Source organism: Xenopus laevis, chromosome 5L, assembly GCF_017654675.1.
Source record: "Xenopus laevis strain J_2021 chromosome 5L, Xenopus_laevis_v10.1, whole genome shotgun sequence".
NCBI lineage: Eukaryota > Metazoa > Chordata > Amphibia > Anura > Pipidae > Xenopus > Xenopus laevis.
Genome location: NC_054379.1, coordinates 159956313 through 159981192, shown reverse-complemented (window position 1 = coordinate 159981192; position 24880 = coordinate 159956313). Strand labels below are relative to the sequence as shown.

At 43.1% G+C, this 24880-nt stretch overlaps 1 protein-coding gene across 1 annotated transcript in view; it reads right to left on the bottom strand.

The window, feature by feature from the left end:
- Positions 1 to 23873, bottom strand: part of opn8.L (opsin 8 L homeolog) — a 29297-nt gene extending 5424 nt beyond the window's left edge. The window contains exons 1-2 of the mRNA XM_018264081.2: positions 23554 to 23873; positions 819 to 1112 (exon numbers count right to left, since the gene is read on the bottom strand). Coding sequence (XP_018119570.1) covers positions 819 to 1112; positions 23554 to 23626 — 367 coding nt within the window. The 5' untranslated portion in view covers positions 23627 to 23873. The remainder of the gene's footprint in view (positions 1 to 818; positions 1113 to 23553) is intronic.
- Between the last annotated feature and the right edge of the window lie 1007 nt (positions 23874 to 24880).

Here is a 24880-nt window from a genome sequence, read left to right as displayed (position 1 = left end):
GGTAAAACTGAGTTCATGAGATCAATATAAATGACTCCAGCCTTTTGTTAAACAACGCAGGACAGTGAAATAGAACTGACTCTCATTTTACACTCTACTACGTGAAATTGGGTTTTCATTTCAATTTGTGATACATTGAAGGTATTTCATCAAATCATCCTATCGATTTAAACCCCTTATGATGAACTCTGATCTTTAAAAAGGTGGACAAGCCGAAGGCTAACACTGTGATTAAGTGCCCCCAAGGCACGAAAAGCGTAAGGCTTTTGCTTTGATGTTTTTGCCACAATAAAAATCTTTTTTAACTACATCAATTGTGGATTGTGGTCTGGAATGTGCCAGCCCTTCATTAATGTTCTACTTGAAACAGAAGGCCAACACTGGTTGCCAATCGCCGTAGCTTATTTGTCTCTCTGTCTGTGGTGCGACCGATTCTATGACTGATACTGAATATAAGTGAGAATTGCTGAAAAATCTTTTGGGAAAGGACCATTTTGAATGCATCAATCATCTGATACAGACCCAGCACGATATCTGCATGCGCTAAATTGAACCAGTGCAGATGCCCATAGTAACCAACCAGCATTATATTTATCAGAATACAACAAGTTAGAAAGTTTCAACAAGTACCAACTAACATTTCCACGAAGAAGACACACCTATTCCATACAACCTCCATCAACTGGACTCATGGAAAATAAGTCCCAATTCCGCCTATATCACACTTGGAAATAACGATGCAATAAATTATTTGGCAAACTTTTAGAAATGGCTCCCCAAATAAAGGCCAAGAACAGTATTTTGAGCCCTTTACTTACCAATGGATTTGAATGATGATGTCATCCAATAGCGGATTACAGCCATTGCAGTTAAAGTCATCATGCTGCTGACCCCAAAGAAAAAGCCCATGAGGGCATAATATAGGCAAGAGGCATCACCCCCAAGCCAAGCATGGTTCCAGGCTGAAGCAATGGCTAGCGGATACATACTGATGGCCATGCCCAAGTCAGTTACAGCTAAATTTATAGACAGGAGATCCGGTGCCTTGAGATGTGAAGAGCATTTTACTGCTGTGGCAAGAACTGCAAAGTTGCCGACTACAGTCAAGATGGCTGGAAAACAAAACATAACAGATAAGTGTAAAATAAGTGATCAGTAAAGTTATATCCCTAAATGACCACAAGAAAACAAGTTGTTGGTGCTTATTCTATTCATCTTTTCTCAATTCAATGTACTAAACATGAAAAAGGACTTAAAAATAACTAAAGGCAAAACATTTAGCAGCAGCCATCAGTGCCAGTGAGTGACCGCAAAAGCTTATTGAACATTAGTCTGGATGTGAATTTCATTCTACATATCTGGCAGTCATTGAGTAGGCTAAGGCATGCTTATGGAGTGCATTTTTTGGCACCCATCTTCAGAGAATGCAATGAACAGACAGAGAAGTTATGGGAACAGATAATCACCAGTACATCCTTGAAGAAGGCTCAAAGACATACCTTGAGATTAGAAAAAAGAAGGGCTACTTTGTCACCCTCACCAACTACATGTGGGTATTGGCCAGTTAACCACTAAAATGCATTACTGATTAAAACCCTGATTTTTAAAAAATAATTTTTTGATGTGACTGTTCATTAATGATCCCCAACACACTACCATTTGCCTATAACAGCCACCTTTGCTTCAGGAGGAGGTCTTACATTTTTGTTATTTCTACCAAACGGCATAACCTTGCATTTATCAACATTGAACCCCAGTTTGCTGCCCAGTTTTCCAATTTAGTCAAATCACTCTGCAAAGTGGCAGCATCCTGCATGGAACCAATGGTTCTATTGACTAAATCTTTCCAAATCTCCACGTATGTCTCTGCCCTAAAAGGGGAATAGATAAGAATAAAACGTTCTCAACATAATTCAGACAATTACAAGGTGTATTTTGCATTTGTGTTATAGCCGAAAGCATTTAAGTTTCAGTTCGTAAGAAGATTATAGGCGTAAAGGTATCTACAAGTGTATCCTCTAATGAGGATAAAGTTGACAACAATTGCTTTATATTCCCAACATAGAAGAAATGTCATAGACAGCATGTGGGTATTTTTATTAAGTCTCTGTATAGGTGTCATAGTTAAATTCAGATTGAGTAATTAAAAAATAAGAAAAAAAATTGGTCTGCGATAAAGTTGGACCTAAGAGGCCAGTTGATCAGAGGTTGAAGTATTGGTTGAGGAATGTCCTTTTAATTCCCAGATGGACCATATATCCAAATGTTGGGGGTTTTATTTTGTTTAAAGGCTATGTTTACTTCAAAAACTCTGTTGGAATTTACCCTGTTAATTATTTCTTGAATACAGTTAGGCCCATAAATCTTTGAACAGAGACAACTTTTTTTCTAATTTTGATTCTGTAGATTACCACAATGAATTTTAAATGAAACAACTCAGATGCAGACTTTCAGCTTTAATTCAGAGGGTTGAACACAAAGATTGCATAAAAATGTGACAAACGAAAGCCTTTTTTTAAAACAATCACTTCATTTTAGGGGTTCAAAAGTAATTGGACAATTGACTCAAAGGCTATTTCATGGGCAGGTGTGGGTACTTTGGCAAGATGGTCATTTTGATTGCTACGATCCTACCAAACCAAGATATCGGAAATTGTGCCTATTTTGAAAGCATGTTTTTGGTTGAGCTTATAAGAGGGTTAAAAATTAGCCCTGATTAAAGACTCATACTTAGGTGCTGGAGTCTTCTTTCCACTTATAAATAAAATTGGCTTTTAGTACCTGAAGGTCTATTGGGGCAATATTGAGGGATAGTGCCTCTGATTTAGGATTAGCTCTAATCGCTTCTGCTAAGGGTGTATAACAAGGGGGGAAGAGGACAGCCCTGTCTTGTACCATTCGCTATAAGAATTTGTTTATTGGATTGCCCTGGTAATTTTAAATTGGTTGATGGGTGACAATATAGGTTGTGTAATTCTATTAGATATGGGCCTTTAAGGTTCAAATGGGAAAGCAATAAATATGAGTAAATAAAACCAATGTAATCTGTCAAATGCTTTTTCCGCATCAAGGCTTAAGACCACTGATGGGGTACCGTTTCTATTCAATATGTCTATGAGATTAATGACACGTCTAGTATTGTCACCAGCCTGATGGCCTATTACAAGTCCCACCTGGTCATAATGTATTAATTTGGGTAAGATTGGGGCCAATCTGTTGGCTGAAATCTTTTTAAAAAGTTAAATATCTGAATTTAAGAGGGCTATAGACCTATAATTTGTGCATAATGTGGGGTCTTTCTCTTATTTAGGGATGAGGGAAATATATGAAGTCTGGACCATCTTAGATATTGGAGTATCCTGTAAGAACTGTGTCATGACCGGCACCCGATACCAGAACAAATGCCAAGCACCCTGGTCTCGGCTCTAGGGATGTAGCGAACGTCGGAAAAAAAGTTCGCGAACATATTCGCGAACTTGCGCAAAAATGCGAGCGGTTCGCGAACGGTTCGCGAACCCCATAGACTTCAATGGGAAGGCGAACTTTAACATCTAGAAAAGACATTTCTGGCCAGAAAAATGATTTTAAAGTTGTTTAAAGGGTGCAACGACCTGGACAGTGGCATGCCAGAGGGGGATCAAGGGCAAAAATGTATCTGAAAAATCTGCCTGTGTGTGCTTGGAAGAGATAGTGTAGGGGAGAGCTGTTAGTGATTTCAGGGACAGATGATAGTAAGTTTGCTGGCTAGTAATCTGCTTGATACTGCTCTGTATTGGAGGGACAGAAGTCTGCAGGGATTTGAGGGACATTTTAGCTTAGGTAGCTTTGCTGGCTAGTAATCTACTGTTCTCTTTAAACAACTGCCATACGTTGACCTTGTAGGCATTGTTTGCCCAGTTTTTTTGGACGCAGCCACTGAAGCACAGTTGCCAGAAAAAATATGCCATATAAATGCTGAAAATAGTCATTTTTCGCCATACGTTGACCTTGTAGACATTGTTTGCCCAGTTTTTTTGGACGCAGCCACTGAAGCACAGTTGCCAGAAAAAATATGCCATATAAATGCTGAAAATAGTCATTTTTCGCCATACGTTGACCTTGTAGACATTGTTTGCCCAGTTTTTTTGGTTGCAGCCACTGAAGCACAGTTGCCAGAAAAAATATGCCACATAAATGCTGAAAATAGTCATTTTTTGCCATATACGTTGAGTCAACGTATGGCAAAAAATGACTATTTTCAGCATTTATATGGCATATTTTTTCTGGCCTCTGTGCTTCAGTGGCTGTGGCCAAAAAAACTGGGCAAACAATGCCTACAAGGTCAACGTCGTTGACCTTGTAGGCATTGTTTGCCCAGTTTTTTTGGCCACAGCCACTGAAGCACAGAGGCCAGAAAAAATATGCCATATAAATGCTGAAAATAGTCATTTTTTTGGTCGCAGCCACTGAAGCACAGTTGCCAGAAAAATTATGCCATATAAATGCTGAAAATATAAATTTTTTTGGTTGCAGCCACTGAAGCACAGAGGCCAGAAAAATTATGCCATATAAATGCAGAAAATATGCATTTTTTTGGTCGCAGCCACTGAAGCACAGTTGACAGAAAAATTATACCATATAAATGCTGAAAATATAAATTTTTTTGGTTGCAGCCACTGAAGCACAGAGGCCAGAAAAATTATGCCATATAAATGCAGAAAATATGCATTTTTTTGGTCGCAGCCACTGAAGCACAGTTGACAGAAAAATTATGCCATATAAATGCTGAAAATATAAATTTTTTTGGTTGCAGCCACTGAAGCACAGAGGCCAGAAAAATTATGTCATATAAATGCAGAAAATAGGCATTTTTTTGGTCGCAGCCACTGAAGCACAGAGGCCAGAAAAAATTAAACCAGTAGGGTTTGCACCCTAGTTTGTAACGGTGGCGGAGGGAGGAGGAGGACGCTAAAGGACAGCTGTGTGTGGAGTCATGAGGCTTGAAGAGAAGGACAGCTGCATAGAAGTCAGAACAAGTCTTCCGGCGTGCAGTAACCCTCCGAGATCCACCCCTCATTCATTTTAATAAAGGTCAGGTAATCGACACTTTTGTGACCTAGGCGAGTTCTCTTCTCAGTTACAATCCCTCCTGCTGCACTGAAGGTCCTTTCTGAGAGCACACTTGAGGCTGGGCAAGACAAGAGGTTCATGGCAAATTGTGACAGCTCTGGCCACAGATCAAGCCTGCGCACCCAGTAGTCCAGGGGTTCATCGCTCCTCAGAGTGTCGATATCTGCAGTTAATGCCAGGTAGTCCGCTACCTGCCGGTCGAGGCGTTCTTTGAGGGTGGATCCAGAAGGGTTGTGGCGCTGCCTTGGACAGAAAAACATTTGCATGTCTGACGTTACAGACTGGCCAAAGGGCTTTGTCCTTGCAGGTGTGCTCGTGGCAGGATTACTGGCACCTCTGCCCCTGGAATGTTGATGAGTTCCTGAAGTGACATCACCCTTAAAAGCATTGTACAACATGTTTTGCAGGCTGGTTTGTAAATGCCGCATCTTTTCGGACTTGTGGTATGTTGGTAACATTTCTGACACTTTATGCTTGTACCGAGGGTCTAGTAGCGTTGCGACCCAGTACAGGTCCTTCTCCTTAAGCCTCTTGATACGGGGGTCCTTCAACAGGCATGACAGCATGAAAGACCCCATTCTCACAAGGTTGGATGCAGAGCTATCCATCTCCGCTTCCTCATTATCAAGGACTGCATCATCCACGGTCTCCTCCCCCCAGCCACGTACAAGACCAGGGGTCCCCAAAAGGTCACCACTAGCCCCCTGGGAAGCCTGCTCCTGTTGGTCCTCCTCCTCCTCCTCCACAAAGCCACCTTCCTCCTCTGACTCCACTTCTGGCACCTCTCCCTGCGTTGCAGCAGGTGCCTGGGTTCGTTCTGGTGATTCCGACCAGAAATCGTGCGCTTCCAGCTCCTCGTCACGCTGGTCTACAGCCTCATCTGTCACTCGTCGCACGGCACGCTCCAGGAAGAAAGCGAAGGGTATTAGGTCGCTGATGGTGCCTTCGGTGCGACTGACCATATTTGTCACCTCTTCAAAAGGTCGCATGAGCCTGCAGGCATCGCGCATAAGCACCCAGTAACGGGGGAAAAAAATCCCCAGCTGTGCAGATCCAGTCCTACCACCCAGTTCAAAAAGGTACTCGTTGACGGCCCTTTGTTGTTGCAGCAGACGTTCCAACATAAGGAGCGTTGAATTCCAGCGAGTCTGGCTGTCAGAAATCAAACGCCTGACTGGCATGTTGTAGCGCTGCTGAATGTCAGCAAGGCGTGCCATGGCTGTGTAGGAACGTCTGAAATGGGCCGACACCTTTCTGGACTGGGTGAGAACGTCCTGGAATCCTGGGTACTTGGAGACAAAACGTTGGACTATTAAATTTAACACATGTGCCATGCAGGGCACATGTGTTAAATTGCCTAGTCTCAACGCTGCCAACAGATTGCTTCCATTGTCACACACCACTTTTCCGATCTGCAGTTGGTGTGGGGTCAGCCACCGATCGGCCTGTGACTGCAGAGATGACAGGAGTACAGATCCGGTATGGTTTTTGCTTTCCAGGCACGTCATCCCCAAGACAGCGTGACAACGGCGTACCTGGCACGTCGAATAGCCTAGGGGGAGCTGGGGGTGCACAGGTGTGGAGGAGGAGAAGGAGGACCCAGCAGCAGAGTAAGAAGAAGAAGAAGACGAGGTAGAGAGCGATGGAGGAGTAGAGGTGGTGGCAGAACCGCGTGCAATCCGTGGCGGTGACACCAACTCCACTGTTGTTGTTGAGCTACCCATTCCCTGCTTCCCAGCCATTACCAAGTTCACCCAGTGGGCAGTGTAGGTGACATACCTGCCCTGACCATGCTTGGAGGACCATGCGTCAGTAGTCATATGGACCTTTGGCCCAACACTAAGTGACAGAGATGCGGTAACTTGGCTCTGCACATGTTGGTACAGGTGTGGTATTCCCTTTTTAGAAAAAAAATTGCGGCTGGGTACCTTCCACTGCGGTGTCCCAATTGCTACAAATTTGCGGAAGGCCTCAGAGTCCACCAGCTGGTATGGTAAAAGCTGGCGGGCTAAGAGTGCAGACAAGCCAGCTGTCAGACGCCGGGCAAGGGGGTGACAGTCAGACATTGGCTTCTTACGCTCAAACATGGCCTTCACAGAAACTTGGCTGGTGGCAGATGACTGGGAATGGGAACAGGTGGTCAAGGTGGAAGGCGGAGTGGAGGGTGGTTCAGACGGGTCAAGGAGAGCAGAGGTAGAGCAGTAAGATGCTGGACCAGAAGGAGTGTGGCTTTTAGTTTGCCTGTTGCCTTTGAGGTGTTGCTCCCAAAGTGCTTTGTGCTTGCCGCTCATGTGCCTTCGCATAGAAGTTGTACCTATGTGGCTGTTGGGCTTACCAAGGCTCAGTTTCTGACTGCACTCATTGCAAATTACAATGCTTTTGTCAGAGGCACACACATTAAAAAAATCCCACACTGCTGACTTTTTGGAAGTGTGCGATCTGGCGGTAACAGTAGAAGTTGGCGGAGTTGGCGGTATTGGCGGCAATGGCGGGTGCGTTGGCCGGCTGAACACAGGTGCCGATACATGTTGTTGCCCTACTGATCCCTGCGGGCTGTCCTCCCTGCTTCTTCTAAGTCTTATTCTCCTACTGCCTCTCTGACTCTCCGTCTCTCCATCTGAACTACCCTCCTCTTGCTCTCTTCTACTAGGCACCCACAAAACATCAATCTCCTCATCATCATTCTCCTCAGATGCATCAATTTCTTCTGACACATCACAGAAGGAAGCAGCAGCGGGGACCTCCTCCTCATCACTCATTATGTCCATCTCTATCGTGTTCTCTGCCAGAATTAAATCTGGTGTAAGGTCCTCATCTCCTTCATCTTCTTCTGGCAATAATGGTTGCGCATTACTCAGTTCAAGAAACTCATTGGAAAATAACTCCTCTGACCCCAGTGAAGAAGGGGCACCGGTGGTGGAGGAAGTGTTACGTGGGGTGGCCATAGCAGTGGAGGATGAGTAGGATGTTGTGGTAAACTTAGAAACTGTAGAGGATGGGGTGTGCTGTGTAAGCCAGTCAACTACCTCTTCAGCATTTTGGGAGTTCAGGGTCATTGGCTTTTTAAAACTGGGCAATTTGCTAGGGCCACAGGATTGCATAGCAGCACGGCCCCTAGCACGGCCTCTGCGTGGCGGCCTGCCTTTGCCTGGCATTATTTTTAAAAAAACAACAACAACAACAAAAACTCAGTTGGTTTTTCTGGAAACGATAATACACACAGCTAGATGGCGGGTTGAAGAAAACACTGTGCAAATAATGCCTACAAAGTCAACGTATACACTACTACAGCGGTGGATACGGATTACGTAAAATATATGAATGCTGCTTGAAAAAAAGTAACTCAAGTGGTTTTTCTAGAGACGATAATATTATCAATATTTAGACAAAATGTGAACAAGCTCACACAGCTCGATGGCGGGTTGAAGAAAACACTGTGCAAATAATGCCTACAAGGTCAACGTATACACTACTACAGCGGTGGATACGGATTACGTAAAATATATGAATGCTGCTTGAAAAAAGTGACTCCGGTGTTTTTTCTGGAGACGGTAATATTATGGATATTTAGACAGAATGTGAACAAGGTCACACAGCTCGATGGCGGGTTGAAGAAAACAGTGTGCAAATAATGCCTACAAGGCCAACGTATACACTACTACAGCGGTGGATACGGATTACGTAAAATATATGAATGCTGCTTGAAAAAAGTGACTCCGGTGTTTTTTCTGGAGACGGTAATATTATGGATATTTAGACAGAATGTGAACAAGGTCACACAGCTCGATGGCGGGTTGAAGAAAACAGTGTGCAAATCATGCCTACAAGGCCAACGTATACACTACTACAGCGGTGGATACGGATTACGTAAAATATATGAATGCTGCTTGAAAAAAGTGACTCCGGTGTTTTTTCTGGAGACGGTAATATTATGGATATTTAGACAGAATGTGAACAAGGTCACACAGCTCGATGGCGGGTTGAAGAAAACAGTGTGCAAATAATGCCTACAAGGCCAACGTATACACTACTACAGCGGTGGATACGGATTACGTAAAATATATGAATGCTGCTTGAAAAAAGTGACTCCGGTGTTTTTTCTGGAGACGGTAATATTATGGATATTTAGACAGAATGTGAACAAGGTCACACAGCTCGATGGCGGGTTGAAGAAAACAGTGTGCAAATAATGCCTACAAGGCCAACGTATACACTACTACAGCGGTGGATACGGATTACGTAAAATATATGAATGCTGCTTGAAAAAAGTGACTCCGGTGTTTTTTCTGGAGACGGTAATATTATGGATATTTAGACAGAATGTGAACAAGGTCACACAGCTCGATGGCGGGTTGAAGAAAACAGTGTGCAAATAATGCCTACAAGGCCAACGTATACACTACTACAGCGGTGGATACGGATTACGTAAAATATATGAATGCTGCTTGAAAAAAGTGACTCCGGTGTTTTTTCTGGAGACGGTAATATTATGGATATTTAGACAGAATGTGAACAAGGTCACACAGCTCGATGGCGGGTTGAAGAAAACAGTGTGCAAATAATGCCTACAAGGCCAACGTATACACTACTACAGCGGTGGATACGGATTACGTAAAATATATGAATGCTGCTTGAAAAAAGTGACTCCGGTGTTTTTTCTGGAGACGGTAATATAATGGATATTTAGACAGAATGTGAACAAGGTCACACAGCTCGATGGCGGGTTGAAGAAAACAGTGTGCAAATAATGCCTACAAGGCCAACGTATACACTACTACAGCGGTGGATACGGATTACGTAAAATATATGAATGCTGCTTGAAAAAAGTGACTCCGGTGTTTTTTCTGGAGACGGTAATATTATGGATATTTAGACAGAATGTGAACAAGGTCACACAGCTCGATGGCGGGTTGAAGAAAACAGTGTGCAAATAATGCCTACAAGGCCAACGTATACACTACTACAGCGGTGGATACGGATTACGTAAAATATATGAATGCTGCTTGAAAAAAGTGACTCCGGTGTTTTTTCTGGAGACGGTAATATTATGGATATTTAGACAGAATGGGAACAAGGTCACACAGCTCGATGGCGGGTTGAAGAAAACAGTGTGCAAATAATGCCTACAAGGCCAACGTATACACTACTACAGCGGTGGATACGGATTACGTAAAATATATTATGGCTGCTTGAAAAAAGTGACTCCGGTGTTTTTTCTGGAGACGGTAATATTATGGATATTTAGACAGAATGTGAACAAGGTCACACAGCTCGATGGCGGGTTGAAGAAAACAGTGTGCAAATAATGCCTACAAGGCCAACGTATACACTACTACAGCGGTGGATACGGATTACGTAAAATATATGAATGCTGCTTGAAAAAAGTGACTCCGGTGTTTTTTTCTGGAGACGGTAATATTATGGATATTTAGACAGAATGGGAACAAGGTCACACAGCTCGATGGCGGGTTGAAGAAAACAGTGTGCAAATAATGCCTACAAGGCCAACGTATACACTACTACAGCGGTGGATACGGATTACGTAAAATATATTATGGCTGCTTGAAAAAAGTGACTCCGGTGTTTTTTCTGGAGACGGTAATATTATGGATATTTAGACAGAATGTGAACAAGGTCACACAGCTCGATGGCGGGTTGAAGAAAACAGTGTGCAAATAATGCCTACAAGGCCAACGTATACACTACTACAGCGGTGGATACGGATTACGTAAAATATATTATGGCTGCTTGAAAAAAGTGACTCCGGTGTTTTTTCTGGAGACGGTAATATTATGGATATTTAGACAGAATGTGAACAAGGTCACACAGCTCGATGGCGGGTTGAAGAAAACAGTGTGCAAATAATGCCTACAGGGCAAATAATGCCTAAAAGGTCAACTTATACACTACTACAGCGGTAGTAAAATAAAAAAGTAAAATAAAAAAAAAATGAATATTAAAAAAAAAAAATTAAAGTTGGTGCTGCTGAACTACTAGGAGCAGCAGATTAGCACACCAGTCCCACTCCCCAACACTGCTAGACTAATAGCACTGGGCTCTTATAGTAGTAGTAGTAGTAGTAGTAGTAAAACAACAAAAAAATAAATAAAAGCAGTCCTTACAAGGACTACTGTTATTGCAGCAGTCAGCAGATGAGATCAGAAGCAGGACAGCTGCCCACTGCAGCTACATACAGAGCACTGCAGTAGAAGGTAGATTACTAGCCAGCAAAGCTACCTAAGCTTAAATGTCCCTCAAACCCCTGCAGACTTCTGTCCCTCCAATAACAGAGCAGTATCAAAACGATTACTAGCCAGCAAACTTTCAACTGTCCCTGAAATCACTAACAGGCAGCAGCTCTCTCCCTACACTATCTCTTCAGCACACACAGGCAGAGTGAAAAAACGCTGCAGGGCTTCGGTTTTTATAGGGAAGGGGAGTGGTCCAGGGGAGAGCTTCCTGATTGGCTGCCATGTACCTGCTGGTCTGGGGTGAGAGGGCAAAAAAAAGCGCCAACAATGGCGAACCCAAAATGGCGAACGTCGCGCGACGTTCGCGAACTTCCGGCGAGCGCGAACACCCGATGTTCGCGCGAACAGTTCGCGACATCTCTTCTCGGCTCGGCTTCACCAGTAGTGTGACCACTGTTGGGCTTCGGGAGGAGCCCTCAGCTTACTTGGGTGCCACCTGGACTTAACGAGGGGTGCAAGGCAAGATGTCCTGGCTGGCGAAGGGGCACGGCAGTTAGCAGAGTCTTTTGGGCCGAAGGTCACAGTACAAATGGAGCAGGCAAGAGAATCATCAGACAAGCAGGGTCGAGGCAGGCAGATATCAGAATCGTCAGGCAGGCAAGGGTCAAACCGGGTTATCAATCAAGGGGTTAAGCAGGTAGAGTTGTCGTAGGCAGGCAAGGGTCAGGATACAGATTTCAGAATAGTCAGGATACAGGCAAGGTCAAACACGGAATAATCAGACAGACGAGATTCAGAACAGATGCACAAGGCTCAGGAAACCACTAGAAACAAGTTCTATCACGGGCACTGGCTGGGGGTCAGAATGGGCCTTAAATACATTCAAAATTGGCGCCATAACGAGCGTCAAAACGCGCTGACGCAATCACGCCAGCGCGCCTGTACCTTTAAGAGGCGCGCCCTAGAATCTCAAGATGGCACCGGATCAGGAGCGCGGCGGCGTGGCGGCCGTCCACGCCGCCGCACCCTAGGTAATTTTATAACAAACTGATTGCTGGAAAATGTGTATTCCACTGTTTTTGTAGGGTTTTGAGGTATATTCAGGTTGTGCGAAATGTTTATACGAACTGGGTTTTCGGAGATTAATGGCATTCAAGAATATAGAGCCATTGGATGGATTTTGCAAAATATATGTATGTCCAATTTGATTCAGCACCAGTTTAAATGGGTATCCCCATCTATATGGAATGTTATGTTTCTTCAGCTTCTGCATGATAGGTCGCAATTCTCTTCATTTTACAAGAGTAATAGGAGAAAGATCAGCAAATATCTGGATCTTATGATTGCAGAATTCTATTTGCTTAGTTGCTTGTGTTATTGCTAGCAGAATGTCTTTGTTTTTATTGTAATGGAAACAGACACAATATCCCATGGGGGTTTGGTGGTAGGTGGTTTCGGGCCTAGTGAGCGGTGGGCCCTGTCTAAGCTCCATTGTTACTTTGATGGATTTGGGCATAAAGAAGTGAACAGGCCCTGTAGGTATTGTGAGATTTCATCCATATTCACCTCTATAGGGACACCTCGTATCCATAGGTTTTGCCATGAAACCTGTTTTCTAGATCCTCACACATGTCTCTCAAATTCTCAAATTAAAGGCAGACGTTATCTTCCTCTATGCTTGTTAATTTTGAAACAATGTCATCAGTAAACCTCTCCAATTTGTCTCTGCGCTCTCCTAAATCTCTAATGTCTCTCTGCGATTCCAACGGAAGTGACATTTGACGCACATTAAAGTCAATGGGCATTCGTTTAATTGTCACCAACATCAAAATTGTCGCCGCATTGAAATTGTCGCCGGCATCAAAAAACTTCACAACAATTTCACAACTTTATCTGCCAGTAGAGAAATGCAGAAATTCACTACAAATTCGCCCATCACTAATTAGGAGAAGTGCCAGATGGAGAGGAGGCCAGAGGAGTATGTTGCAGTCAGCGCCATCTTGGGAGTAGTCGCGCTTATCCTGGCTTTAGCCTATTGACTTTCCTGTAATATTAATGGACTCGCCCCTTCAGCGGATGTAAAATTGAGCTTTCACTGTATCTTATTCTTCATTGCCCCCTCCAAAAACCTTCCTACCAGTCAACTCAAACAGGCCTATAACTTTCAGGCAGAGAACAGGATCCTTTTTTAAATAAAGGCGCCACTTTAGCCGATTGACTTCCCTGTAATATTAATGGACTCGCCCCTTCTTGATTAATTGTTTAAACAAAATCTCTGCTTTTTCTCTGTTCTTGTGTATTAATTTACCTTGCTCTGATACTAATAGATATGCTACTTCTTGCCTCATTTGTTACTACAGGTATGGGATCCATTATACGAAAACATCAATACAGTCATCTGGTTTGGACCTGGGTGCCTCAATTCTGTGTATTGCAATATGAAATCAGGGTCTTCCAACAGGACAATCACCCAAAAAGCAGCCAGGAATTGTTAAATACAAAACTCTGGGATGTTCTGGAGTGGCCAGCAATGAGCCCAGATCTAATAATCAAAAGCGCACCCAGAGGCTCATCATGTTGCACGATTTGTAGATACAAGTGTGTAGGTAAAAATTCTAATTTATTTAAATATTCGGATAAAATCATTGTACAAGGACAAACACATGAAGCAGGCAGGGGAGAACATGGCTTGACGTGATCTGTGACTGTGCTAGTCACTTCCTCAGAAGTCAGTCTCTTTTTTCATTGATGTTATTGATATTTAATTCAATAATTTTCTACCACTTTTTTGGAATGAAAATTTATGTATACTTAGGGGCACATTTACCTAGGGTCGAATATCGAGGGTTAATTAACCCACGATATTTGACCGTCGAAGTAAAATACTTCGACTTCGAAGTCAAGGATTTTGCGCTATTCCTACGAACGAATGAACAAAGGAATAATCGTTCGATCGAATGATTAAATCCTTCGAATCGAATGATTCGAAGGATTTTAATCCATTGATCGAAGGATATTCCTTCGATCAGGAAATTGACCTTCCCCATAGGCTAACATTGGCCTCAGTAGGGTTTTAGGTGGCGAACTAGGGGGTCGAAGAAATTTTTAAAGAGACAGTACTTCGACTATCGAATGGTTGAATAGTTGAACGATTTTTAGTTCGAATTGTTCGATACGAAGTCGAAGGTCGTCGTCGAAGGTCGAAGTAGCCCATTCGATGGTCGAAGTAGACATATTCGACCTTTCGAAATTCGAACTTATTTTCCTCTATTCCTTCACTCAAACTAAGTAAATGGGCCCCTTAGTATACTTATGTAGACAGTAACTACACATTTATATTGTTATATTATTTATATAGCCGTGTTCTCCCCTGCCTGCTTCATGTGTTTGTTCTTGTACAATTATTCTTGTACCAATTGATGACTGGCTGTGTTCTACTAAGTGACCAGGGTGGATGGGCCTTCACCAGCAGCAGTTGATTTCTTGTTCCCCCGTCTTTGGGTAATGGATTCCCATGCAGCGTATTTTCTCCTGAAATGAGCCCAGATCTAAAATGCCTGTGGAGATCTGAAAATTCCCCAAATCCCAAATCTGGGAGAACTGTTTGCAATAGAAGAGTGGTCCCAACAGTCCATAAAGAGAGATAGAGAAAGCTCACTCATGCCTATGGGAAGAATTTCATGTCACTTTATTCTTTTCAAAAGGGGCTGCTAGTTTTAGGTCTAGGGTGTCAATAATTTTGCCATTTTTTCAGGGATGAGGGATATGTTAAGTTCTGAATGGAATAAAAGTTCCCTAATCTTAAAGGGGTTGTTCACCTTTGAGCTAACGTTTAGTATGATGTAGAGGGTGATATTCTGAGACAATTTGCAATTGGTTTTCATTTTTTATTATCTGTGTTTTTTGAGCTTTAATAGAAAAACAAGGAAACCTCTTTTTTGGCAACGTCAAACTTATTTTGCAGCAATGTGTGAGTTACATGACAAAACTGCAAAGGTGCAACTCAAATGTATTTATGGCCTGAATGTACCCAACCTACCAGAACAAATACTGATGTCTGCAATGAAATTGAAGTTCTAACTAAAGCAAAGTCCATTATTATTCAGCAAAAGCAAAGAAGCCTCCTGGGGATACAGAACGGGCAGAGATCGCTGATCCCACCGTGCAAACAATTTGCATATGATCATTCATCTCAAATAGGAATAAGCCACAGGATATTTATAAATAATGGGATGAAAAGAGACAGAGACACTGTGTAATTTTCTGTTCTCGCCCCATGTTATTGTTTCACGTTGATTTGTCAGCTTTACAGAATGGATTCTTTCCTATTGTTTTGCTGATATTATCTAATAAATCCACCTTCAGGCACATAGAACATAGAACATTGTTTTTCCTCCGGTCTTCATTTTTGTATGGAAAAGCCCAAGGTATAATAAAGTCGTGGCCATGTTTATTCCTGGGTCACGGTATCAAGAGTGCAGACCACAAGGTAGAACTGATATCATTTCTTTTACTGTTCGTAAAGGTCATCAGATCTCAGGCTTTTGTAATTTATAATATGATTTAATAAAGCTGTCAGCTCTTCTTTGTGTGTTAATGTCACGGTCAGAGAGGGAAAGAAAAGAATGTCACACAAATTGCCAGCTGCCTTATTATTTGTCTCAGGTACAGCTTTTGCATTTAGACCACTTCCAAGTAAGCTCTCAGCCTGGACACCTTGCTAAGATCAGCGTCAGACTGGGTTGTCCGAGGTCCTTAATGGACCCCCTTCCAACCTCATACCTTTCAACTCCTTCCTCCTCCTTAACCCTTAAATCTGCAGTGTCCACTGGGAGCAAGTCTAGGTCAGTGGAGCCCACAAGGGCCAAGCCCACCGGGTTTTCCCTGGTGTCCCACCAGTCCAGTCCGACCCTGGGTCAGGAAGAGTAGACTGCATCCGATTGTACTTTTCTCTTATCGGTTATTCATCCTCCAACAGCAACAGTCTGCCCACACTGCAAGGCAGCTTGTATTTAGTTTGGCTACATGAAATTATTAAAGATGGTGGCAGTTGGGTTCCATCCCAAGAATGGTCAAGAATTGTGGATCTGTTTATTAATGACTATGGGGGTGGTATTGTAAGTAATGTATCAATGTTTGCAGATGACACAAAACTATCAGCCCAATTAATTCCATCCAGGATGTGGCACTTGCAACAGGATCTTGACAAACTGGCAATCTGGGCAGCTAAGTGGCAAATGAGATTCAATGTTGATAAATGTAAAGTCATGCACCTGGGATGTAAAAATATCCACTTATACCCTTAATGGGACTGCACTAGGCAAATCCATTATGGAAAAGGACCTTGGAGTCCTTGTAGATGATAAACTTGTCTGTAGCAAGCAATGCCAGTCAGCAGCATCAAGGGCAAATAAGGTCTTGAGCTGTATTAAAAGGGGCAGAGATTCATGGCAGGAAGCGGTGGATGGTGTTTAGCAAGTGAGGGAATACAGGGTTATGGGAGATAGCTCATAGTACAAGTTGATCCAGGGACTGGTCTGATTTTTGGAGTCAGGAAGGAATTTTTTCCCCTCTGAGGCAAATTGGAGAGGCTTCAGATGGGGTTTTTTGCCTTCCTCTGGATCAACTGGCAGTTAGGCAGGTTAAAAAAAGTTAAAAGGTTGAACTTGATGGACGTGTGTCTTTTTTAACCTAACTTACTATGTTACTATGTTACTATTTTTAGCACAGTGGCTGAACTAGGGGGAGCAGGGGGTGCGATTGCAACAGGGTCCACACCCCCTGAGGACCCACGGCAGTTTGGGCAGCCACATAGCCAGCAAGATGATAGTTTCTGGAGGGGGGTGGTGGGGCCCCGCACCATGGCCCACACCCGGGGCTAGCTACTTAGTTTACTGGCTTGGTAGTAGGATATGTAACTAGTGCTCTCACACCAAGCTCCATATGGAAAGGAAAGCCAGAGAGGCCGTTATCCTTCTTTTTGTAAATACTCATATGAGAAAATCGTTCCATTCGCCCCTAAATATGAATTTAGGTAAGATTTTGTACACAACTTTCTAGGAGCCACTACATCAAAGTAGCACTGTATAGTGTTTGTACTCAGCTTTGGAACGGAGGAGTAACTTTACATGCCCAGCAGCCCCCCAGCACAATAGGGGGGAAAATTCACTTCGCCACACTTCGCCAGGCGTAGTTTCGCCAGGGCTCCGCAAATTCACTAAAATCCGAAGTTGCGCACAGGGGTAGCGTAAGGTTGCGAAGTTGCGCTAGCGTTGATTCGCTATATAAAGCGAAGTTACGCTAGCGAAGGCTAATTTGCATACGGCGCGAAATTCAAATTTCAATGGAGGAACACGTATCTGCACTACAAATGCCTAGAAAACCTTCAAATCTGCAAATAAAAATTTTATTTTGCCCTACACATGTGCCCACTGTCTAGGTAAGTTGCCATGAGTCAGGAAATGTAGGGGGGAGGAAGGGGAGCCCCAAAAAATTTTCAATCTTTTTCACCCACCATGTAGAAAACACGCCAGCGTTTTTTGGGACTTAGAAAAAAAATTGACTTTTTTTTAAACAATCCCTATCTACTCTATTGCGCTTCGCCAGGTCTGAGGTGGCGAAGGAAGTCTAGCGTAAAAGGTAGCGTTCAGTATACTGCGCAAGCTAGTGAATTTGCGTAGTTTCGTCGCTAGCGAAAATTCACCTGGCGTAAGGTTGCGAAGTAACACTAGCGAAACTACGCCAGCGTTCGTTAGTGAATTTGCGCAGTAGCGAAAATGCCAAACGCTAGCAAATTAACACTAGCGTTCGGCGCTTCGTGACTTAGTGAATTTATATATTTCTGGACCTGACCTCCCCGTTGCTGCCCATGAACAGGGAGGAGGCAGGAGGAGGACCTTTAGGTACAGTCCTTATATGCAAATAGTACCCACACACATTCTGTACACACACACTAGGGGGTTATCTACAAAAATCTAAATTTATTTCATATTTTATTAAAGAAAAAAACGACCAAACTCCCCCATCCAATTTTAGCTAATTTAATTGCAAAAACTCAGTAAAATCTAGCAAAAATCAGATTTGATCAAACTTTTCGAGCTTTTTCCTGAATTGCTCAAATATTTTTGTCCCGGAAACCCCCAAAAAGTCAGAATTTCTGGTGAAAAACCCAGAAGACCCCAATATCTTTCATTTGAGATAGGTGACTATCCTGCTATATAATAGGTATAATAAATCTTGAAAAAAAAAATCCCTCTAAAAATTTGAGTTTTCTAGTGAAAGAAGTTGAATTTTTTGAGGTTTTGCCATTCGGACTTATAAAATAAATAACCCCCTAGCAGGATTGCTAGGGTAATTTGGACCCTAGCAACCAGATTGCTGTAAGGCTACACATTTATTGTTATTGCTACTTCTTATTACTCTTCTATTTAGTCCCTCTCCTATTCATATTCCAGTCTCTTATTCAAATCAATGCATGGTTGTTATGGTATTCGGGACCCTAGCAACAAGATGGCTGAAACTGCAAACTGGAGAGCTGCTGAATAAAAAGCTAAATAACTCAAAAAACACAAATAATAAAAAATGAAAACCAGTTACAAATTGTCTCAGAATATCACTCTCTACATCAAATTGAGGGTAGAACTACACAAGCGATTTTACCTGCGATAGCATCTGTTCCAATGCACTGAGATGAATCGCAGCTGTCACGTTGGATGCGCAGAATCTAAGGTAAGTAATCGGAATGTCGGACATTGTTGCTGCGTGCATCTGACACGACTAGGGATGGGTGAATTTGACCCATTTCATTTTGCCAAAAATTCGCCACCAGCGAAATGTCGCTGACGCCCATTAAAGTCTATGGGCGTCAAAAAAATGTTGTCGTGCGGTGAAATTTTTTTGACGTGTGTCTTTTTATTTTGACGCGCGACGCCATAGAAGAAAAAATTCGCCCATCCCTAGACACGACAAAACTGTCGGATGAAGACGCAACATGCAGTGTTCGCATCCGTCAGTCGTGTCGCCTCGGATGCACGCAGCGACAATGTCCGACATTCCTGTTACTTACCTTAGATTCTGCACATCCGACATGATGCCTGCGATTCATCTCAGCGTGACTGAACAGATGCTATGGCAGGTAAAAGTGCTTGTGTAGTTCTACCCTAAAAGTTAAACTAAATGGGAACTGCCTCCCCTCCCATCCCGCCGGCTAGAATGTAAATCGCTGGCGGGAAGGCACTCGGAGTGCTTCTTTATCCGAAGTCGCCCAAAATCGCCTCACACTTCGGATGACTTCGGGGGAAAATTAATCGCTGCGAGTGCCATCCTGCGGTGATTTACATTCTAGCCGCGGGAGGCAGTTCTGGGAGATTAGTCGCCCCGAAGAAGAGGAGATTTGTCGCCGGGCAACTAATCTCCCTGAATCTGAGCGTGTGCCCTGACCCCTAAAGAGGCAAGACCCTAAGAACATGCTTTCCCTGTATGACTCTAATTTTTGTTTTCTAGAGAAAATGCTGATTATCTGTGGTGTATCATGTGCTCAGTGGAACAATCTTCAGATGGAGAGTTAATCAGCCCTGACAGGACACACCAAGGAGACAATGTTCAGAGTAAAACTCCTGTTCTTACACACGGCCTGTTTCTTCTGCGCTCCTCTGCGTTGCGAATCAATTTTTTATCCATAAATACATTTGGACATGACCGTTTCAAGCAGCATTTATTAAAGACGTATGAGGGTGGCACAATCCAATGTATTGTTCCTTTGTTATAAAATTCATATCAAACCCCAGCTGATATCACAGTTTCAGAAAGAGAGTCTGGCCGGCTTGTGTGATAGGCTTGAAGTTTTGCTGCTCTCTGTGTTTTTCATTTACTTTAGGGCTCTTACACACGGGCGGTTTTTCCTGCGCTCCTCTGCGTTGCGATTTCTTCCGTTCAGCCGCAGGGGAGCGCAGGAGTAGAAGTACTTAATTATTGTCAGGGGGGCTGTACTCACACAGACGCATGTATGCGGCGAACGCAGGTGAAATGCAAAATGCTGTGTCCCACCTGCGTTTGCTGCTTACATGCGTCTGTGTGAGTACAGCCCCCCTGACAATAATTAAGTACTTCTACTCCTGCGCTCCCCTGCGGCTGAACGGAAGAAATCGCAACACAGAGGAGTGCAGGAAAAACCGCCCGTGTGTAAGAGCTCTAATACTGAGTATATGAAAAACACAGAGAGCCCCAAAACTTCCAGCCTTCCCTTTCAGTCTGGATTAGTTTCATTTAAACAGGTTCTCCAGGCTCCACGTGTGCACAGTGCTAGTCCTCATTTCATAACATGATGTTCTATCCCTGTGGGTGTTATTAGGAGCTCAGCACACTATCACAGTACTAACAAGCCTATCACACAAGCCGGCCAGACTCTCTTTCTGAAACTGTGATATCAGCTGGGGTTTGATATGAATTTTATAACAAAGGAACAATACATTGGATTGTGCCACCCTCATACGTCTTTAATAAATGCTGCTTGAAACGGTCATGTCAAATTGGATTTATGGATAAAAAATGGATTTTTTCAATGCTTTTTCTTTACAGAAGTTGTAATTATGATTCATTATTTAGAGCCGACATATCCTGCAATGAATTACAGAGGAGCTGGAGCATGCCGCTGCGTCATTTCTGCCCCGATCTCTCATTAAACTGAAAAACTCTCTTGTTTATTAACTTTATCATTACAGGAACATAACGGTTTCTACTTTTTATATATATATTTCAGGCCAGCTCATATCTTTCACTTTCATGCACCTTCTGCACGTTGCCACTAGGTGGAGCAGCCAATAATCACTAACACCAGACAAACAAAAATCTGATACAATTCTTGCCTTTGGAATGTGGAGGTGAAAATGCTTGTGTGCCATTACAATTTAAGGGCAGAAACACACACTCAGATTTGGGGAGATTTAGTCACCCGTCGATAAATTGCCTCTTCTTTGGGGCAACTAATCTCCCTGAACTGCCTCTCGCCGGCTAGAATCAAAATCGGGATGGCACGCGGAATGCTTCGTTTTCTGAAGACGCCTGGAGTTTCCTCATGAGGCAACTTTGGGCAACTTCGGAAAACGAAGCGCACCGATTGCCATCCCGATGGCGATTTACAATCTAGCTGGCGGGAAGGGAATTTAGGGAAGATTAATCGCCCAAAGAAGAGGCGATTTGTTGCTGGGCAACTAATCTCCCCGAATCTGAGCTTGTGTCTCTGCCCTAAAGGGGCTGTTCCCCTTCAAATTAACTTCTAGTATGATGTAGACAATTTGCATTTGGTTTTCATTTCTTATTATTTGTGGTTTTTGAGTTATTTAGCTTTTTATTCAGCAGTTCTCCAGTTTGCAGTTTCAGCCAACTGGTTGCTAGGGACCAAATGACCCTAGCAACCGTGCATTGATTTGAATAAGAGATTGGAATATGAATAGGAGAAAGATTATTATTAAAAAGTAGCAATAACAACACATTTGTAGCCTTACAGAGCATTTGTTGTTAAGATGGTGTCAGTGACCCCCCATTTGAAAGAATGAGAGTCAGCAGAAGAAGGCAAATAATTCGAAAACTTTAAATATAAAAAAACCAAGACCAATTAAAATGTTGCTAAGAATTGGCCATTCTATAACATACTAGATGTTAACTTAAAGGTGAACCATCCCGGTACAACCTTTTATTTGGCATGAGGGCAACGATTAGGGCTTGTTTTAATCAGGAAAAAAAAATGTTGTTATTTTTTGAGCTAAACAGGACAAAAAGAAAGACTGAAGCTACTCCATGATTGGTCCCAGAGCAGAGATAACGGCATAAAAGAATCCTGCTTATCTCTACACTGGGGAATCCAATTATAAGCCTCGCAAGGACCAAACATGGAGCAGCTTCATTCCCCCTGTTTATCTCAAGAAATAACAAATAGCAGTTTCAGCCCAGGCAATTACCATTGGAGGACACAGAGGGGCAATTCTTCTTGCCCCCGGCAGTTCAACTGGAAAAAACACCCGTGGCAGAACTTTCCTAATAACCACGTGAGCCCGTGTCCTTATATTTGAGTCCTCCAGCTCTTGGACAATATTCCGGAGGTGTCTGACATCTGTAATGTTTCTCAGCGAGACTGATAAATGGACTGGCTACTCATAACTCATAGAAACATCCCAGGGCTAAGCCAATAGAGAAGGTTCAAGCCTTTATACATCTCTCAGAAACCTTTTTGCTTTCCTTCTCAAGAGAGAAAACCAAACACACAATAATCCTATAGTCTGTGATCAGTAATAAAATGACACACACTACACATATACTCACTAAGCTTTACTATGGCTCCTAAATACAAATATTCAAACCATATTGTACCTTCTTAGATAACAAAATGCTCCTCTGATCCACTTCATTAACATGAACCAATGAAGACAAAGAACTTACACTGGGTTCACACAACTCATTAGCGGCAGCTTTTGATCTACAATGTGAGTTATAGTTCTGCATTATCCCAGCAGCCACTAAATACATGGGCTCAGCACAGAGATCCTTATCCATCCACATAGTTGTCTATTATAGCATTATACATACATTATACATTATACAGACTGTGTGACGCCCTACTGCTATCTCCTATAGACTTCAATGAAATCCCCTAGTTTCCCCCTCAGTAGCTGAAATATCCCAAACATTATATGAAATATAAATCACTCAGGCATAGCAGCAAGGAAAGTCAGTTAATTAAGCCATAGGCATAGTTCCCCTTTAAATGAATAGTAAGTATATGCATTTCAAGTTATCTGTTAAGGCACAGTACAGTCTGTGTTAAGTGTCTTCAGAGCCAAGTCAGATAGACAGACAGACAGACAGACAGACAGACAGACAGACAGATATATAGACAGAAAGACAGTTGTTTAAGAAAGATTCACAGATTGATAATCCAAAAAGCCCAAATGGACAAATTGATATGGAAAAACAGACAGAGACAGACATAATAAGCAGACAGATAGACAGACACAGGTAGAGAGAGAGAACAGTCTTTTTCTATGGGGAATGAGGAGACTATAGATGGGGAGCTGCCGGACAGACAGCTGATGATACATACATTATATTACATGATACATACATTATATTACATGATATTACATGATACATACAGTACATTATATTACTATATACAACTTGCTCCCATTCCATGCACTAATGTTCTGTCTCTGTCCCTGGCACCAATAATTAGAGAATATCCAGCAATAAACTCACTTACCCACTAATAACAAAAATGCTCCTGCCCCATAATCCACCAAGGGGTGCAGTTTGGAGATGTACTGATCCTCCATCGTCCCGCAGGGGAATTACACTATTTAAGCCACGAGTGGGTGCAGGAGAGATGCTCTGGGTGCTGTCATTGTGCCGGGGCTTTGGGTGCTGAAGCTGAGGGAGAGGAGAGACAGGGGCAGAGGGAGCACAACAGAGTCAGAAGGAGAAGGATCCAGCGCTACAGAGAAGAGACTGAGGCAACATGTGAGTGTGAGAGGTGCGAGGGGAAGAGTTTGAGGAAGAGGAGGAGGAGTGAGAAGCAGAGAGAGGGGAGAGTGGAAGAGAAGGAGGGTGGATGAGAAGGGGTGGGGGCAGAGAACTGCAGACTGGGGGTGGGTTAATCTGGATTAAAAATCTTTTTGGGATGGGGGAGAGGAATTTTTATTTGAGGGTCATGGAGAAAGAATAGATGAGACAGAAGGGGAAGCACAGAGAGAAGTGATAATAACAGTGACAGAGGGAAGGAGAGAATTGGAGTAAATGAAACACTCAGGTGTAAGGGGGAGGGGATCTGATGGGAACTTTGCGATGGAATAAGAGACTTGGAGGTGTGGGGGTGAGAGTTGGTGAGTGAATTGTATTGAGAGAGTCAGTGAAAGTCAGGCGGAGAGAGACACAAGGGACTGTAGTTAGTGGGAGACAGACACTGGTCATCTAATAGTATAGACACTAGAGACAGAGACACAAGAGACAGAGACACTAGAGACAGAGAAACTAGAGACAGAGACACAAGAGACAGAGACACTAGAGACAGAGACACAAGAGACAGAGACACTAGAGACAGAGAAACTAGAGAGAGATACACAAGAGAGAGAGAGACACAAGATACAGAGACACTAGAGACAGGGACACTAGAGAGAGAGACACAAGAGAGAGAGAGACACTAGAGACAGAGACACTAGAGACAGAGACACAAGAGAGAGAGAGACACAAGAAACAGAGACACTAGAGACAGGGACACTAGAGAGAGAGACACAAGAGAGAGAGAGAGACACTAGAGACAGAGACACTAGAGACCGAGAAACTAGAGACAGAGACACAAGAGACAGAGACACTAGAGACAGTGACACAAGAGACAGAGACACTAGAGACAGAGAAACTAGAGAGAGATACACAAGAGAGAGAGACACAAGAGACAGAGACACAAGAGAGAGAGAGACACAAGAGACAGAGACACTAGAGACAGGGACACTAGAGAGAGAGACACAAGAGAGAGCGAGAGACACTAGAGACAGAGACACTAGAGACAGAGAAACTAGAGACAGGGACACAAG